Source organism: Catharus ustulatus, chromosome 1 (genome assembly GCF_009819885.2).
Source record: "Catharus ustulatus isolate bCatUst1 chromosome 1, bCatUst1.pri.v2, whole genome shotgun sequence".
NCBI lineage: Eukaryota > Metazoa > Chordata > Aves > Passeriformes > Turdidae > Catharus > Catharus ustulatus.
In genome coordinates this window covers 145,258,797-145,278,664 of record NC_046221.1, presented here as the reverse complement: position 1 = coordinate 145,278,664, position 19,868 = coordinate 145,258,797, and the positions used below count along the sequence as shown (strand labels likewise).

Genomic DNA, 19,868 nt, shown 5'->3' with positions numbered 1-19,868 from the left:
GTGCATTGAATGACTGAGTATGAATTTATTTTCCACTATTATTTTGATTAAATATGATAAACGAACATTTTTTCTGGAATTTATAATGCATAAAATTAACTATACAAAGGCATGGTTCATTTCTTCCTTAAAGTAAGATTGTATAGCTATATAATGAATACAATAAAAATTGGTAGTATCTGACTCATTGTATTCTGCACAATTTAGCAAGAAAATAATGTACTGGTGTTAAGCCAGAAATAAAAAGCTTAGTAGTCCATCTTATTTGTACTAAATGGACATGAAAATCTTAATGAAAAAAAAAATATCTTTATCCATAAATGTAAATTCTGGACTTTTGGAGTCAGATACAGTGACAGGATTTGTGGTTTAATCTGTATAATCCAAGTGGGGATGATCTAAATCTGCAAATGTACTTAGTCTTGATGTACTACCCTTAAACACTGCAGATTTATGTGCACGTAAATTTTCGGCTTGTATGCAAAGCAATTAGGAGTGTATATATGTAATTGAATCCTATGCTAGAATACATCTCCTCTTGTTTTAATTGTACACCTAATTAAATAGAAATTTAATCTAAGCCATTCAGATCCTTCCTCTAATCAACGAATAAAAATACATATTGCCATGGAGTGATTCAACCCATCTAAAACATCTATCTGCAATTTTTGAAAAAACATAATTTATTTACAATGTAAAAGAAACAGCACAGCCTTATTTTATCATATTTGTTCCGGCAGCTGTGAAGGGTTAAATGAATTAGTGAACATTCCTGCATGTGTGGTCTCCATCCATCCTGTAATCACATTGCATACACATAACTTCATGATTTTCTCTTATGCATATGTGCTAAAGCTGCCAATTTCAGATATGTTTCAGTGAGCAAACATTTAGTGGCTTGAGACTGGGTGATTCAAATTCATGCTATTCTTAGTGATTCCTCACCCTCAAATGTTTTAAACCTAATGGTGGAGGTGAAAAAATGTGTGTCTTATTATAAAGTGTATATTTGACAATAATATCTCTCCTTCTTAAAATGCTGTTGGACACATACTTAAGAATAATTTCAGGTGATGGACTGCATGATATTAGTTTTTCTACAGGTACAGGAAGCCATGGCCTGTAGCCTGTCTTCAGAATGAATGCCTAATGGATTTATGTTTTCACCTGAAAAAGGAAAATGAAAAGCAGGATTGATTATATGATCGAAATAACTTGTTGTGGTTTTGGGAGGGACTTTAGTGAGTATTAAGTATTCTCTTCTCCAGAATATACCTAAAAGTGCTATTTAAATTATAAATATTTTCAGAATTTGGTATAAAAAATAGTTATAGTACAAGAATTTAAGTAACATATACAAACTATGAAAATATTTATACTTTAATGTAAGAATGTATTCCTTTGAATAACAATTTGCTACTTTTAACAAGGTTGTGCCAAAAAATTTTATTTTTCATTGTATTTCAAGCACAAAACAATAATACTAACTACTTTTATTTAAATATGAATAGTCTGGTGGCAAAATATTGTATATCAAACATACCTGATAGATAGTGAATATGTTTTTTATCATAATTTCAATTATACATGGATTACTGTGCTACAAGCTTTCCATAGAATACCTGGAACTCGCAGACTAAGATTTTTTAAGAATAGAGGTGAGCATTAGTTGTATAACTATTAACTTCTAGTTTGCTTTTCTAATTCAAGGACAAGTTTGCTAACAATGTCAATTACAGAAGGAGCAGAAGGTCATTTTACAACACTTTCCACTTAACTCTGAATCTCCTAGGTTCTGAGAGGAAGAACTGGGTGGTTTTATGTACTCAAACTCACAGCTGGGGAGTACTTCATTCATTGGTTCAGTGCTTAACATGCTTGCCAAGTGAGCAGATGCCAGTAAAAAGTCACCATAGGGTGACATTTAAAGGACCTCAGACTTTTCAATGTATTTTTGAAATGAAATTTAAAGAGTTTAGTTGCTTCATATGATTTGAAGTCACTTTTTCAGTTCTGTTTTTAGATTTTTTCAATAAAAATTATTAGTTTCGGCTCAAATGTTAATAATGTGCTTGAATATAATAATGATCAATTAAATACAGACTACAAAATAGCTTGGGCTATTGAGTTTCACTATAAACATATGGGACCAGTAGAGCTGTCATTTTAATGGCTTAAACCCAAAGTCGAATGATAAGACCACATCTGTGGTCTTCAAAGATATTCACAGTTCCCCAATAAGTAAAATAATTTGACTTTAAAGTGATTGAATTGATGAAAGATTTCTAGAGTTTTTCTATTTTAAGGGTTTTTTTTGCTTTATTTTATTTTCTGAGCACTGTGACTCCAGCTGCTCCAAATATTTAATCATCAAATCTTGTTCACAGAAAAGGCTGTTGTTAAAATAGCTGCAATTAGTCTGGGTTTCTGGTTATTCCAAATATTGGAGGAAAGACTACATTATAATCACTGCTTAGAAGCTTTTCAGCACATGTTACTGTCCCAAGAAGGAGACTGAATAGTGGGATATTTTCTGGACAATTCTGTTTTCTGATAGGTTTACTTCTTAGGATAAGATTGCAGTACTTTGGAAGGATGATAGCAAAATCTTGTATCCCCATTTGTTAGGACATCTTATCATAAAGATATATTAATAATGAAAGTGTCATTTTTACTGTTAATCTCTGCATGAGGAAAAAAGCTGCTTTCTCAGTCTTCAAGCCTAGCCAGTTACAAGGACCTTTCTTTCTCTTGGGGTTTGTGATTTTTTGGTTTTAGTAGTTTGGGGGTTTTTGCTATGTTTCTCTCCCTCCACTGCACTTTCCTATTTTGTAGCTTCTAAAATCAATACAAAAATCATACTAACATAACAACTGTAGAAATGCCTCCTCCCTGATACATGTTTCACATGTTGGAAGTAAGAGAAAGAGAGGCCTGGACAGGAAAAGTTGGTGTGCCCATGGCCAAGTTTTCATCCTGAAATATTTTGATGTATTTCAGGGAAATATCTAATTAGGATCAGACTAGGATTAAGGAACTACAAAAATTTATTTTACAAAACATCTTCTGCTTATAAAACACTGTGAGGCCCTGTTTACATACTTGTAATACAAATTTCTTACATTTCCTCTTCATTACATTCCTTTGGATATAAGCCAATTCTCTCTCAGGTAAGATTACCTGTATTGACTCAAATATTTGTGTTCACCACTGTGTACACAGATACAAACTTCAAAGATACTGGATTTATCTCAGTGATTTCTATTTTATTTCCTTTATTTAGAAAACAAATAAAAGGGTCTTTGTAATCCCCACTATATTTCGCTTTGTTTCTTCCATATGTATTCCTGACTGCAGAATTGACTTATTATTCCACATACTTGAAAACAGAATCCTTGAATAATCTGCTTTAATGAAAAAAAGGGGAGAGGGCTTTTAGCCATTTGCTGTTTGTATCCAGTTGTTTATCTATACTAATTTAAAAAGGAATTTTCTAGTCGAGTTTTAGATAGAGATGAATTGCATCTGCTCTGATAACATGAGTAAATTCTGGGAAAATGTGAATAAATTCTCTAAGGAGGGAAAAAAAACCAACTTGAAGTCTCTAGTTGCCATATTTTGGGGCAAAAAATAATCCCATCACTTTATAAGAGTTTAGAACTTGAATTATATTTTGGGAAGTCACTAAAAGACTGTTAAAGCATGGCTATTTGCTGAGACAAAATTTCTTTGAGTTGTTACTTTGCGAAGATGTTGGCTTTCTGGTTTTGGAGGCCATCATGGAAGCAATTGAAGGATGACAGTCCTATTGTTTCTGAGAGGTAGCACCTAGGGTATGTAAGTAAGGCAGGAAACTGGAGGAGGACCATATGATTTGATGATTACAAGGGATGAATAGATAATAAAGGAATGGGAAGAGTAGGAAAAGTAGTGTATATATATATGTGTGTGTGTGTGTGTGTATGTGGATACATATACATATATGTCTTCATATACATATACCTATATTTTCTGAAAGGGTAAAGCCACCCTGAAACCAACACTTGGCTAATGAGACTTGCCCAACTCTTACTAATATGGGACTTGCATGAAAAGAAAAAGGCAAAAACAAACTTTGTTACTGACATGAGGTGAGATTTATGCAAGAGCATTGCTCTGATAAAGCACCTGTACCACATCTGTCCAAGTTTTGTAAATGTTTGGATGATGTCAGAGTGATGTGGTTCTCTTCTCGTGACTCTCACACCTCAAATTCCTCTCTAACAGTGTATGTATTAAATGTAACATTGGATGGAAGACTCTGCATTTTGCTTTAATACTTGAGGCCTGGAGAGACTTGTCATTTTAGAATACATGTAATGGTAAATACCCACTTGCACTGTTTAGAAGGCATAATAGACAATCAAAAATAGGCTTCTAAAAAGCCTGTGTTATTGTAAGGTTTCTCACTATTGAATCACCAAGTCAAACTTTTATTTCTCCAAGCCATCTGCTCCTCCTGCTCTCATCCTCCTTTCTCCCATTCCCATTTTCTATAAAGGACTGTAGATCCAGAAATGACAAGATGATTGTTATGCGATATTTGCTTTCTTCAAAAACAAAAAGTTTGTCATTTAGGTCCTGAAAGTCTCCCTAGGTTTTGACTTTTCATTTCAGTTACAGACTCAGGCAGACTGGCAACACATCTGTTACCAGACTGGCAACTGATAAGTGGTTCTATTTAGTACAAGGATCATACTGATTAAGTCCTGTTTCTTGTATTTACTGCTCTCAAATGGCTGGAATATTTTCACTTTTTCCTTTCACAGATTTCCTTTATAAATTTTTTTATGATTTTGATTATGAGGAATTATTTCAATTTTTTTTTTCTTAGGTGTTCCACTGGGAGTTCTTTTGGGTTTGCGTACTAATGAAAAGAAAAATAATTACTCAATTATTGATTTCATCCATATGATTCAGTAAACTGAAGTGATAATTTGTTTCAGATAAATGAAGTGATTTATCATTTGATCTAAAATTAAAATTTACTAGTAGGATGATAAAAGATAACTATTATATGCAGTAAACTGTTGTACTTTTAATTAGTAACTCTAAATTAGCTGAGAGGTGATTGAAGAAACAGAGTTTTTCCAAAGTGACTTTGCCATCAAATCTAGTACCTTTATTACATAATTAATAATATGGTTTAAACTAAACCTTCTGTCTTAATAAAATTCTTTTTTATTTTGGCCTAATACTGTATTGTTCTTACTGTTACTGTATTGTTCTGTTGTTACTCCAGATTTTAAATTGTTTATCCTTCTACTGTGTATATTACTTAAGAGTAATATATGCTCCCTGTGGTCTACCCATAAGCATTAGAGAGAGACTTACAAATTTATCAAGGCAAGACCATCCTTCAAATTTTGGCACCTTATTTAAATACCTTATTAGCCAATTTCACATTCCCATGCTACATTTTTTTTTGTAATTTTCTTGAATTAAAAAGTCAGTTCTCCCCAGAACTATAATGAAGGGATTTGAAAAATACAGTTCATTTGAATTTCATGTAATTTGTGTCTTTATAAATAACAGTTTTATGAATGATATTGTTATTACCACCACAAGAGTCATCAACAAAAACAACTTTTCTAGATATTTTATCTGTTTGGATATCCCTTCTCTTATATACAGGCTATTGTTAAAATCTACATGAAAACAACAAAAAATTTCAGGTGTTTTTTTTCTCCTTCATTTCAGAGACTGCAATAGAAAAACTAGCAGTAAACAAAATTTGGATGTTTACTTCTACCATTTCTTTCCTTTCAGAAAATCTTGCTTAGACAGTCAGATGCTATGAAAGTGTGATTCAGATTTGTTTTCTCAAGGCATACAAGCAATTGTGTAAGAACACAATGAAGCAGAATTGGAAAATTCTGCCCATGTTCAAGATTACCAAGATCTTCACATTTCTGTGGTTCAGAACACTTTTGTAGTAGCAAGCCAGTGGCCTCCTGCTAACTCTCTGCCTCGTCTAACCTCTTTCACTCACTTTTCTCCATAAAATGGACCATTGAAGTGGTGGATTATACACAATGTGCACAACTGGTCTCAGAATATTATGTTAATGAGCAGTAGCTTCTGCAGCTTAAAGTAAATGTCAGTAGTTGTTAGCTGTACAGTCTTGGATTCTTTTCCTTTTCTCACACTATTTTGTAAGAGACTTTAGGTCAAAATTACTGGGCCCAAGTGAAAAACATTCCACCTAATTGTCTTGGCCATTTTAGAGAATACTGAGTACTTGCACATCATGTCTTATATTTAGAAGAAGAAAAATAATATCATTCATTATACTTTAAATTTCTTTATTCTCACTACTGCATTGCTTACTGATGGACTTCTATAGAAGTGAACACATAAATTTGTTTTCCTTGCTGTCCCACTCAGAGCAGATTTGAAGCCAGAAGTTTAAACTCTACAAAACAGTTAATTTCAAATTAGCAGCTAGGTCTGACTAGTTTGACTACTGCCTTGGTAAAATAATTTCAGAAAGCACAGCCTGTGCAAAGTGGATGTGAAACATAGTTCTCTCATGTTGCTTTTATTTAGGTTTATAGCATTAACCACTGATGGATCTGTTGGGTATTATCATAGATTTAAAATGTGTTGTGTTATAAACCACAAAAATACCTAATTAAAAACATTACTAGTTACCAAAGACCTACTTTAGTTTTTAAGGCTACATGTAGGACTGATATAATACAAGAAAATGTCTGCATACCTTCATTAAAATGTTTCAGTAGGATTTTTGAAACTAGTGTACTTTTATATCAAACAATATATTGCCTAATTTGTCAGTAGGCTTTCTCCGTGCAACTTTTATCCAAAATAAAATTCTAATTCTCACTGTAGTCAGTGCTCCAGGTCTGTTAACTCACTCTCATTCTATTAAATAAAATATAATTACTGCTTAGGGCCATCTATATTTTTTTGTCAAACTGTTGTACTTCAGTTGTATTATCACTCCAATCTTCTTTGCCTGGTTTAGAAATGATATTGGCAAGTTGTGAGATGCACATTGTTCATGCAAGACATTGAGATTGACATTCTTTCAAAAAAAAAAAAAAAAAAGGAAATAGTAACAAAGAAAATTTCACAGTGTCATGATTTGGGAAATTAGTCAAATTTAGTTCTTCCACTAAAATCATAGTGCCACTTGCTATCCCATCCCCCTTCCCCAGAAAAGATCTGGAGGCTCAGATCATGGTTTGAGATAAGAACAATTTACTGTAAACAGCAATGAGATAAGATCAGTATCAGAAGCAGTATTAATGACAGAAGGCATAGGAAAAGAAACAATTCACATGGAAAAAATAGCAGATGATAATAGACAGTACCAGATGGCTCTCTCTGCCAGGCTTGCTGGACCTGAAGGAACCCCTTCTTCTCCAAGAGCCTTCCTTCCCCCAACTCCTGACAAGGACATGAGGTGGTAAAGAAAAACCTCCTGGGTTCCCATGTCCTGGCCATGCCCCCTCCTGGCTATTGCAAAATGTAACCCTGTCCTGACTGAAACCAGAACACACAGGAACAGAGGCCTTCTTCTTTTAAATGTGGTGCTATATTTCCTTCCACTCAGCAAAAATATTGAATAATAAGGCACAAAAAAGCATCTATTTTTTAGGTAGGTTAGGCAAAATGAGATAAAATCAATATCTCAGATTTAAAATAATAAGTCTGAGGAACATTAAAGGAGTTAAAATTATAATATACTTTTTCTTTTTGTCCAAAGGGATAAATAAATCTAGGTTACCTGTTTAAACAAGTGATAATGGATGTTTGAATTTCAGTTGAGTAAAATCAAAACAAATCAATATAGAGAAAAGAAAGCTGTATGGTTTGATGCTTCCTTCAGGTTTCTGTAATAGATAGCAGATGTAAACACTAGTAATTTTTAAATTATTCCAAATAATATACCCTGTAATTAATAATATAATGTAAAATAACATGTTATAACTAGCAATAAATAAAAATACTGTTTTAACTGTTTTCCCTGTACTGTTGTGCTGTTGCAGGTTCTGAAAGAGCTTTACATGTATGCATGATGATTCAGGAGAGAGGAATGTGAGCTGCAGAAAGGGAGAAGAAAGGGAAGCAGAGGTTTTAAACCAGAGGAGAATGATAGTTTATGTAGTGTAATAAGCTCTACTTATTTTAGAAGAAAGCAGGAAATGTGTTAATTAGGAGAGTTCAGTCCTCTTCCAAATCCAGGAAAAGTCCTAAATCTCCCATTTTACATGGAATTATGCCCATTTGTGGGGAAATAAGCATGTAAGCTTTTTTTTCTGTGCAGTTTAACATCACCTCCTAATGCTGAGCTTTTTGTGTTATCTTCCACCCAAATATATTCTTATTGTCTTTTCATACATTGAGATAAATATTTCCTTTTCTCAAACATGAAATACATCAGATCCCATCTTCTTCTTCCTCTCTGAGTCTGAGAATGCAGGAATAAAGTAATAGGAGAGAGGACAAATCATCATGTTTCTGTACAACACTTCCATTGTGGAATTTAAACAAAGGAAGACCAGCAGAGGATGGCTTGCAGCTCAGTCTAGATCTGTGTGCTCTGGGTTTTTTTTAAATCACAGAATGGAACAGCTATTTTCTTCACCTTCTTCTGTGGAAGGAAAATGGCACATGAGAGCTTAAAGTACCAGAATTCTTTCTTGCCCATGTTTACCCCTTCCTTGTTTTCAGAGAGAATAATTTATTTTGCCTTTTCCTCCCTAATCATCTGGATGTCATGCCAGAAAATGCAGGATTCTATTTGACACCTCCAGCTAAGACCAAAGGAACACCACCAACTCTTGACAAAAAGCAGATAATTCAATAAAGGCTTTTCCCATAGACTTTAAGGAGAGTCTCTGCAGAGATTAAGGACTAGACAGTAGTGTAAGTCACATCCATTGGGAAGAACTAGTATATATTCAAATTAATTCTCCCTATTCAAGTACAGTTAATTGGCACATCTATGTGCGGCTCCATAACTCCATGTGGCTCCAACCTCCATGATTTTTATGATGATCACTCATATTAATTTGCTAAAAACAGTAAGTTTGTGCTATACTCATTTTATTGAAATAGAATTCTGTTATATTTGAGGACTTTTGTAGGTTTGTCTTGAATAGTCATCCTTCTTTACACTGGAAAACTTTACTTGTAAAGTTTCTCTAACTAATCTATAGGACAGTTGCTATAGAAGATGCTATATAAATATTTATGTGTTTTATATATATCTATCTATGGCGGGGAGGGGGAATTTCCTTTTAACTATTGGCAGCTTTAGCAACTTTGTAGTTAAATAATTATTCTCATAATTTTTATATCTAACTATTTTTTGTAACATTAATATATAAGCTCCATTTACTTTCACTGCTCAGTCAGTCAGCGCCTCTCTGTGCTTAACTCATGCCAGTAAGAATATCCCTTCCAATGGCTTACACACAAACCCCTCTCTAGCCTTATTTTGCCATCTAGTCTGTAGTGCACCCAAGAGGCTCATACAGGTAGAATGAATTTTTACTTCTTGCAAGGTCAGGAGCACTAGAAAACTCTTTTATTCTGTTGCTTTGGAATGAATCAGAATTTACGCAACAGGATACTGTTAGCAGATACTCTACTTTGTATTCACAAACAGTTAATAATTTTCCTGTTACAGCATATGATAAGAAGTGTCAGCCATTACTGAGAAATGTAACTGATATCACTGAAGATCACTGTTACAGACACAGACTAGACTGAATGTATTAACTAACTGGCAGACAACCAAGTGTTTGGAAATGTAAGAGGAGCAACATTTTTTATAAATGACACCTCTGCTACTATTTTCATTTAGAAGTGATAGTAGCAGTGCTAACTCAGACATAATCAGTGTTATACCAAGCTGAAGTATTACACTGAACAGTAAAAGATCAGATTTTCTAATACTTTATGTGAGCTGGTCAAAATTAATTTAGGTTTCCTTACTGAGAGCAATATTCCTATCCATGAATTCTCTAAGATCTTCTCTTTAGGGTGTCATTTTTCAATCTTTTCTTTCAAAAAACCTTCTCAGAGATTATTGAACTGATCTCTTTAAAAAGCCCAACAAACACTCAAATTATCTTGCAGTTTTACTGGACATTTTTCTCAGCAGAAGGGGGCAAATATCTCTTTATTTGGTGTCTGTATAAGCTACTTTTAAAATACTGAGTCAGTCAACCATTTGTATTTCTAGTTCAATGCATCACAGTATATTGCTGGTTCATCCTAAATACAAAGGAAAAATTCGTAATTTTTTTCTTATCTGCTGTTTGTTATGAAGCTAAATACTTAAATGAAGGGTGCCATTTAAAGAGAAAGGCTATGCTCCAGTAGGAGGGCAGATATGAAATTGCAATGGTAGGCAGACCGACTTTTTAACATTATAGTAAAAGTATTTTTTCTGCTTTTTTAATAGATTAATACAGCAAAAGGTCATAATAAGCCTTTGTACTAGATCATCTCTGATAAATCAAATATAATTTCCATGATTCAACTATGTTATGCAAAACTCTTGGCTTGAAGTCAATGAATGCAGAGCTACTTCATATAAATAATTGAAGGACCTTAATTTAAAATACAGTAATTTCACGATTATAAGCCGCACCATTTTGACTAAAATTTTGGTCCGAACCCAAAGTGCGGCTTATAATCAGGTGCGGCTTATATATGGACAAAGAACGAAAAGTTGCTGTTTTAGTTTGGAGGACAGGTGTCTGCTGAGAAAGGTAGGAGTTTCTCTTTGAAATGGAGAATGCAAACCCCCTCTCTCCAAATTATTAGAATTTTGAAATCAAGGGGCTTTCAGGCAAAAACATGGGAATTAGGAATAACAGTTCTTTTCTAGGGAAATTTAAACAGAAATACAGTACTACAAAGAAACAAACTCCAAACCCTGACAAAGTCAGAGTACAACCTGACACCGTCAGGCAGGGTGTTGGCAGCAGTCCCATTCCATGGTGGCTGCATCCTCCTGCAGTGACAGATGTGATTCAGTTGGAGCAGTGCTCCTGTACAAGGTGCAGTTTCCCTCTGGAGGTCCAGTGGTGATGTGCAGAAATCTGGTTTTCCACTGGAGTCCAGTGGAGAAAGGGGCTCCCTTAGTGTCCCAAAGCCTCTGTTTTTATCTTGGTAAGAAATGTTGGGCTCTTCCCCCTGGCTGGAGCAACTCCCAATGGGATGCAGTAATTTTATCAGTCACGCAGTGGGACTCAATGGGCCATTAGCAGAAAATGACTGGCTGGAGGAAGGATGGGGTGTGAAAAGATAAAGAACAATGCCCAACCTGGTTTCAATGGATGCCCATTAGCAGATTATCTGCCATTGAGATAAGGATCACTGCCCCCAGCCTCAACAGATGGTGATAGAACAGATACCTTTGATCACACTCTGTATTGTAACATGCGGCTTATAATCAGGTGCGGCTTATGTATGGACAAAAACAAAAAAGTTGCTGAAACCCAGAAGTGCGGCTTATAATCAGTGCGGCTTATAATCGTGAAATTACTGTATTTCTAGATGCAGATAGTCTGCTATTCATTTATGCATTTTATTTTTTTCAAGGCTATTCCATGGCTGGTTTGAGATGTCTTGAAAGTGACATCCAAAGGAAATTGTGGAATTGAAAAAGAAAACTGGTTGAAAGTGGTTGTCATCATACTAGTGCAGTCAAATCTTAATGCAGGTGTCTATTTAGTGAAGAATTCTTCTCTTTCTTATGAGAATGGGCAAAACCAAATGTTTTTCCTATCAGTTGATCATTTCATTGATGACACAAATATGGTCAACGGTAAAGACTTGCTAAATCTTTCTCATTGAGAGAAAACACCACACTAGTTTCCTGCTTCCTGGAGTTATGCTTGAATCCTGTTTATTTAAAACATGGATTTTCTCCATTGTCATTTATCATTTGGCTGACTGTCCATTAACACCACTTAGCACAGTGAATAGGGTCTCCAGATTTGGGAGTTAAGATGCATGAGAAATTTGCATTTCTTCTTTCTGTGCACACTTGTTATTCTTAATCACCATGGAGACTATTTCTCTAGAGAGAGATTTCTCTGTTTTTTAAAGAAGTGTCTCAAAAATGTGGACTTCTTTTTTATTTTCTTTCTCAAAAAAAATTAAATATGGTATTGTAATTTCTTCATAGGAGATCATAGGAAAAAAAGTTAAAGGTAAATCATAAGCAAAGAGAGCATATAATCAGTGGACCAGACACCGAAACAGATTTTTATGGGTTTTTTTCACAGTGAAATAAAATTTTCATATTTTATTTGTTCATGTTGTGAAAAAAACTCTCTTTTGGAAATATTATTTAGACTGGTGACAGAAATTATTTTTGAAACTAGGAGAAGTTAACTTCTACAGAGTAACCTCAAATTCTGAGAAAGACCTCTAGCTCTAAAATCAGACCTATTTTAAACCACAACTGTTAGACACCTGAACACCTTAATTTTTCATTCACAGTTAGAAGAAATCTGTTTTAAAAATATTAGAGGAAATTATCTAATCTACCATTTTTAAGCACAATTTTAAATTATCATTCTTAACAAATCCGTTGATTTATCTTTTATTTGTTGGGATTTTGTTCTGTTATTCCAACTAATTTGGTGCAAGAGAAACAGTGAAGTTATTGTAGAAGATAATGATCATGATGTAGCTCATGTATGTCTTTTCCAGACTGAAATAGATCCTGCGTAGAGACATATATATGTATTAAGAACTGTAAAGGTAAATTAATTCCTATTGTAGTTAATAGGGCTAATTTTCATATTCCTTTATCAGTTACTAAGACCTATCATTATAAATGCTGATTCAGCCTTAAAACAAATACCTAAAGCCTCACCAGCAGGGCTTATATGAATTGCATATTTCAGTTTGTGTAATAACAATGCTTAAACTGTGTTATGCCTTCTGGTATTGTCTTAGCAGCACGTGAATTACAACAGTAGTGGACTTGATTTTACACAAAAGCTTACTAATTACCATAAATCATTAGGCACACAAAATATCCCTAAGAAGGGAAAAACCAGGGTGCAGTACTATATTATCATCTTATCCCATTGTTATCTATGTAAGATATTAAGAGTATTTCTTTAGATCCAATATATAAAATAGATCCATAATATATAAAATAAATATATTTTATCCAGGCAAATACTACTTGATTAGCATTAATGACAATTACATGCTATGTGTGTTTGAATTTTGAGTTAGGCTTAACACTTTACTGGGTCAGTGTAGTGGGTTGACCTTGGCTGGATGCCAGGTGCCCACCAGGCCTCTCTATAAATCCCCTTCCCAGTGGAACAAGGGAGAGAAAATAACGTGGAAAACAACTAGCAGGTTCAAAGCAAAAAAAGACACGCAAAATTTTGTGTGTGCATAAGCAAAGGGAAGAGTCAATCCCTACTTCCCATCAGAGAGCAATGTTTGGACACTGTGGGAAGCAGGGCCTCAGCACACATTGCAGTTGCTCCAGAAGGCAAACACCGTAGGATGAAAAATACCCCCTCATTCCTAAGCTTTTATATCTGTGCTGCCATCATATGGTATGCAATGTCTCTAGTTAATTTGGGTCAGCTGGTCTGGTTGTGTCCCCTCTCCCGGGATCTTGCCCCTTGTTAACCCTGGTGTGTTATTATCACCCTTCCAGCTACCAATGCAAAGCACAAAACTGTGAGGCCTTCCAAAAAAGAATTAACTATCTCAGTCAGACCCAATACAGTAAAAAATGTGAGCACTTCAGGGGTCTCTTTTGGGAGACTCTGAATGTACATGCCCCTGGAGAGATGAGAAATCCAGAAAGTATATTTTATTTTCAGGGATCACCCCTTCAAGAAAGTAATGGTGTATGTCAATGATCGGAATATCAAACAAAGGTGGCAAAGACCCTGCACAGATGAACAAGGAGTTGCTGATAAAACTTGAACACAAAAAAAATAAAATTAAAATGAAAGAGGTTGAAGCAAGGTGAGATGTTTGAGGAGGAATACAAACTCTGGAAAAACACTGAAAACGTTGGGTTAGGAAAGTCAAAATGCACGTAGAACTGAATCTGGAGTGAAGTCTCTGAAGAAAAATCACGTGGAGAAACATGAATTAATAAACTTCTTTTTAACTACAGTCTTTACCAGTAGACCAATCTTGAACAATCCTAGAACCCTGAGACCAGCAGAAAAGTCTAGAGAAAGGGTGACTTAGAGAGGATAAGGTGATGGAGCATTTAGATACACTGGGCAATTGCAAACCTGTGGGACATGGGAGGTCAGGTACCCTTGGAATGTTGTGGCAGCTGTGGGAGGTTCCCAAGGGCTGGAAAAAGACAACAACATACCTATGTTCAAGAAAAGTAAGAAGAACTGGGGGAAGTATATGCCAATTGGTCTCACCTCTGTACCTGGGGAGGTGATAGAGCAAATAGTCCTGGTCAGCTTCTGCAAATATTGGAGTTGATAACGATGATTAAAAGTAGAGAGTTAGCACTGTTCAGCCAAGGGAAAGAAAGGCAAAGACAAGTCCAGTCAAGACTGTAAGGAAGGCAGGATACTGGTTCATGTTGCTCAGAGGTGGTGGGATCTCCATCACCATAGAAATTAAAAACCTGATTATACATGGGCCAGAGCAAACTGCTTTAAATGGCCATCCTACCTGCAAATGGACTGTACTAGATAATTGGTGAAAACTTTTAGTTTGCTATTTTCTGGTTTTGTGATAATAATTATACTGAGAATACTGCTCATAATCTAATACTATTTAAATTACAGTAGTTTCACGAATACAAGCCGCACGGATTATAAGCCGCACCCCCGGTGCCTCGACAATGTTGCTGTCTTTGTCAATAGATAAGCCGCACCCCGAATATTAGCCGCACTTTCGTTCGTCGCGAGAATCCGTGCGCAGCTTTCACAAATTGGCCAATTAGTAACAGGATCGCGGCATAGCGGGCTTTACTGGCTCGGGGCGGGGCCAGGAAGGCTCGGCCCGCTCATGGTGGCCGACGGGGCCGGGTGGCCCAGCTCAGCGCCACGGCTCGGCGGGGCTGGCCGGGTGGTACTGCCGCCGCCGCCGGGCTCGCTGGCCCCCCTCTCCCGTCAGCACCGCCCCGCTGCTGCGTTCGCTAGCCCCGCCGGCGGGCTCGCCGGCCGCGGCGTGCCGCGTTCCCTAGCCCCGCCGGCGGGCTCGCCGGCCGCGGCGCGCCGCGTTCCCTAGCCCCGCCGCCGGGCTCACCGGCCCCCCTCTCCCGTCAGCACCGCCCCGCTGCCGCGTTCGCTCGCCCAGCTGGCAGGGCTGCCGCCGCCGGGCTCGCCGCCCGCCCCGCTGCCGCTTTCGCTCGCCCCGCTGCCGCTTTCGCTCGCCCTGTGCCGCGCCTCGCGAGCGCCGCGCCCGCCCCGCGCCGCGCCCGCCCCGCCCCGCGCCGCTTTCGTGAGCGGCGCTTTCGCGAGCGGCGCTTTCGCTCGCCGAGCGGCGCTTTCGCGAGCGCCGCTTTCGCTCGCCCCGCCAGCAGGGCTGCCGCCGCCGCCACCAGGCTCGCTGGCCGCCCCCTCCCGTCTGCACCGCCGCCGCGTTTCCTCGCCCTGGCCGGCACTGCAGGCCCCCGCACCGCCGGGCTCCCCCACGCTGCTGGCCCCGATTCTGCTGGGCTTCCCCTGCTGCCAGGCAGCCCCACCCGCCGGCCTTCCTGCTTCTGCCATGCTCCCCTGCACTGCTAGCCCCAGTTCTCCCGGGCTCCCACGCCATGCTGGCTCAGGCTCTGCCGCCCTCCCTGCCCCGCCCTGCTGGCTCAGGCTCTGCCGCCCGCCCCCCACACTGCTGGCCCCGCCTCTGCCAGGCTTTCCCACCTCTGCCGGGGCCGGCCGGGCTCCAGCTTGGCTTGGGGCTGCCGCGGGCTCTCACTTCCGTGTTGGCAGCTTTTAGAATTTTGTTAATAGATTAGCCGCCCCGGAATATTAGCCGCACTTCCGGGTTTCCACCAAAATTTTGGTCAAATTGGTGCGGCTTGTATTCGTGAAATTACTGTATACAAGTGGTTTTTTGTTTTTTTTTTTTTTTTTTTTTTAAAAAAACAGATGTAAACTCTATACATGTTTACTTCTTTTAAAATGAAAATAAAATTTCTTTGATGAAATTTTTAAATAGCGAACTATTTTTGGTCAATTCCGTCTGTTGTTGGATGCTTTCCAAACTCATTGAAAGTATCCAGATGTTACAGTGATGAAGGCTATAGAAACATCTAGATATTTAGAGGCATGGAAAGTCTGGTCATCTAACTCTTGCCTGTTGCAAAAGGGAGCTGACTTGTGCTGATATAATTTGAATAAATGGATTCGCTCACTGTTCTAAATTATTGGCAGTATTAACATTACAGTTTACCTGGAATTTTGAAATTTTAAAAAAAAGTCACACAAATTGAAATGTATTAAAAAAAACTTAAAATGTAGTTTGTCTATTTTTTTAAGGAGGGAATAAATTAGTAACTATCAAAATTTCAAGAGAAACTGTTTTTTGAACAACCTTGTCTTGTTTATCTTGTAAAATAAAAGACAAATAAATGTATAAGTAGAATGCTAAACCACAAAACACGGGGAAAAATATATTTTATTTTAAATAGCATTGCTGCAAAGCATTGAAGGCCAAGATGACCATAAATTCAGAAATAATTTGCAGCCCAACATTAGATGTCAAGTTTGGACAGGAGACTTCCAGTATTTCATGGTAGTTGACTCTGGATAGCAGATGATTAAGAATGAGTTATTATTCAGAGAATGCTGATCCATCCATCATTAAAGAAAAAAAAAAAATCACATCCAAACTCTTCAGATGTAGTGATTTGATCTTTATTTGAACTGGATAACAGTTTTCAATTATTTGTTTCCCAAGGGCCGACTATACTGGATCCCTACATTATATTTTATCAACTTTTTAAAATTGGAAGGTATTTTTGCACTGATTTAAAATATGTTGGGTATTATTTAATTAAATAAAATTATTTTTAAACACTGGAAAATAAAAAATGAACACATTTCAAATGGAGTAGACAACGATGAGCATGAGAAAACACAGGAATAATGAACTCTTCTTTTTCTAATAATCAGAATTTCCTTTCTTGTGGCATTATGTCAGCTGGTTGGGTATCAGTTACTATACATTTCAACTGTTTTCAGTTTAATTAATACAAAGAAGGTATCCTGGCAAAGAAAAATGAAAGGAACAGGATCTAAATTATTTCTTCCCTAGTAGCTGCAGCATATTCCTGCTAAATTTGTGAAAACAACTTGACTCATAAATGGATTATAAAGGGCTCAAAGCCCCTTACTTGAGCTTTCTGCTCTTCCATGTCTACCCCTTTCTGGCAGTAATTCCTCTTTGTCACTTTGGATGTCTCAGCCACCTCAAATCTCCTCTATTTTGCCACAAGTGAATGAAAACTTCGGGTTATGTTCTTATATTTTTGTCTGTATTTTATTAAGAGCTAAACAAATTATAATGAAAAAAAACCCAAGTAACCAAAAATGATATGTGGACCTTTCTCTTTCCAAAGTGATTAATTTTAGATATTATTCATGTTTTAGTTCACTTTCTTCAGTGTTATAGTTTTAGTTTGAAGGGTTCACAGGACAAAGCTAGAGGCAAAACCAATATTGAAATACTTGCAAAACCTACAAAGACCTTTGAATTTGACTCACTATGTGGTAAAACTGTGGCTAAATATTTTATAATAACTCCTTAAAATATAAATATAGCTTAGCAATTCCATTTTTACCATTTTCTCAGGATACAGCTCTTGATAACAGGTATGTATGCTTGTTATGGGAGCCTCAGCTCTTGCCTTGATTTTCCATACATAGTTTGAAACTTAATTCAAAGTGGGAAATAGCAGTGGAAGTCACAAGGAACTTTTCTTGTCTCAATGGCAAAATGAAATTCATTGAGTATAAAAAAATATTTGATAAAAGTAAAAAATGTGACATAAACAATTAGCTGGATTAAAAGGTTGCTGGTTGTCATTAGCAACAGCAAGGAGAAGACTTGAATCCAGAAGACTTGAATTATTTTGAAAATAAGCAGAACTATTAAAAACATAAATGATTAATTTTCTGGAAACTCAAGGAGAAATTATGAAGATAATTCAGCATCTCACTTATAGTTCTTCTTAAAAAATTGATAAAAATGTTTGGAAGTGTCTCATAAAAAAATTTGTTTCAAATTTTATGTAAATATAACATCCAGTCTTTTCCTTCAGAAAGAGGCTTTTAAAAACTGAAACGAGTATATGATAAGATCATGAGTAAGGAACATGCCTTTTTTAGAAAAATCAGTCAAAAAACCATCAATTTGAAGACAATCCAGTTTTAATGTACAAGTTTTAAAGCTTTACGGGTGTATAATTAATTGAAAGAATTGGAGATGGAGCTTAATCTTCTATAACTAAAATTAAAAGGACTGTAGAACTTTTGGCAAACAAATAGAACATAGTAGCAGCACATTAGAATATTTATTCCAAAATGTCTAACCTGGATAATGAACAAGAACTATTTCAGTTTCTCTTTTTAGAGGTTCCAGTACCTAAAAATATCTGACTGCTTCCACCTTTATACATGTATAGTTCCTAAGTAATTTTCCCCTCCATAGCTTGTAGTGCTGGATAGAAATGTTTTCTAGGTACTAGTGTCAGAAGTAACCCAAAAATTTGGGTTTTTTCCACTGTTTACTTGTATTGAAAGTGAAAACACTTTTAAATGGGCAGTGCAAGCCTTTGAATTTAAGTGCAAAAATAAGTCTTGATTGAGTTGCTCTACTAGAATGATGTTAAAAATAATGATTTTTGTGATTCAATAAATGTATTCTGAGCAGAGTTTGTTGCCTTCAATCAGTTGCATATGTATTTCACAAAGGTGATGATATATGTTAATATTGATAGATGATAGAACGCTAATATTCTTTAAAAAAAAGGAAAAATTCTAAGGTAAGTAAAAGCTGCAGAGGGTTATCAACAAAATTAATTAATAAAACACAGTCTATAATCATATGCCTGAAATTTTAAAGGAGAAAATTGCACTGAGAACTTAGATTTATGGGGGAGGGCACAGAATTTGAAAGTAGAAAAAAATCAATAACAGAAATTTGTTTTTGCACCATAATTACTAGAATCTTTTAATGATTATATGTATATGTATGGGTTCTGTGCCTTCATTGTCTCCTTTAGATGTATTTTCATCCTTTTACTGCTGTAATGGTATGAAAAATAACCTACATCCAGCACCACGACAGCTGATTAAGTTATTTTTAACATCATAGATTAATACATATTTTGTTCTCTCTCTTTTCCCCCCCTTTCTTATTCTATCCACCGTGTTTGCCTTTGGTTTTGTTTTTTGTCTCGGCTACTGGTGCCTCTTCCTTCTTTTGCTTTGTTCAGTTGTTTTTGGCCAGTTTGTGTTTTTCCAGACATCACTCCATGATGTCGTTGAAGTATATGATGGCCCAGCTCTACAGTCATCTTTGTTATCCTCTCTCTCAGGATCTCATTCAGGTATCGTTTAATAGAACTGTCAGTATACCATTATTTACTAGAAATTAAATGTAGTCCAAAAACAAAAAAAAGGATTTTCATATTTGCCTGAATTCATCTCAGGCAAATAAATGAATAAATACTTCAAAATCTTTGCATTGATGAATGAAGAAAAATTTGTTGGTTTTTTTTTTTTTTTTTAGTTTATTAGTTTTTTCATTTTGATATTTAGATAACATTGTGAGCATTTGAGACTTCTTACTCAGTGCCTTTATGGCTTTATCTAGTGAAT

The 19,868-nt window shown here is 36.3% G+C and overlaps 1 protein-coding gene across 4 annotated transcripts in view; it reads left to right on the top strand.

Moving 5' to 3' along the window:
- The window catches only part of LOC116996220 (CUB and sushi domain-containing protein 3), a 617,877-nt gene that overhangs the window by 476,060 nt on the left and 121,949 nt on the right, over positions 1–19,868 (top strand). For all 4 annotated transcript variants that reach the window (XM_033059469.2, XM_033059460.2, XM_033059450.2 and 1 more), the window contains one exon: positions 19,484–19,597. In XM_033059469.2, the coding sequence (XP_032915360.1) occupies positions 19,484–19,597 (114 nt within the window). The remainder of the gene's footprint in view (positions 1–19,483; positions 19,598–19,868) is intronic.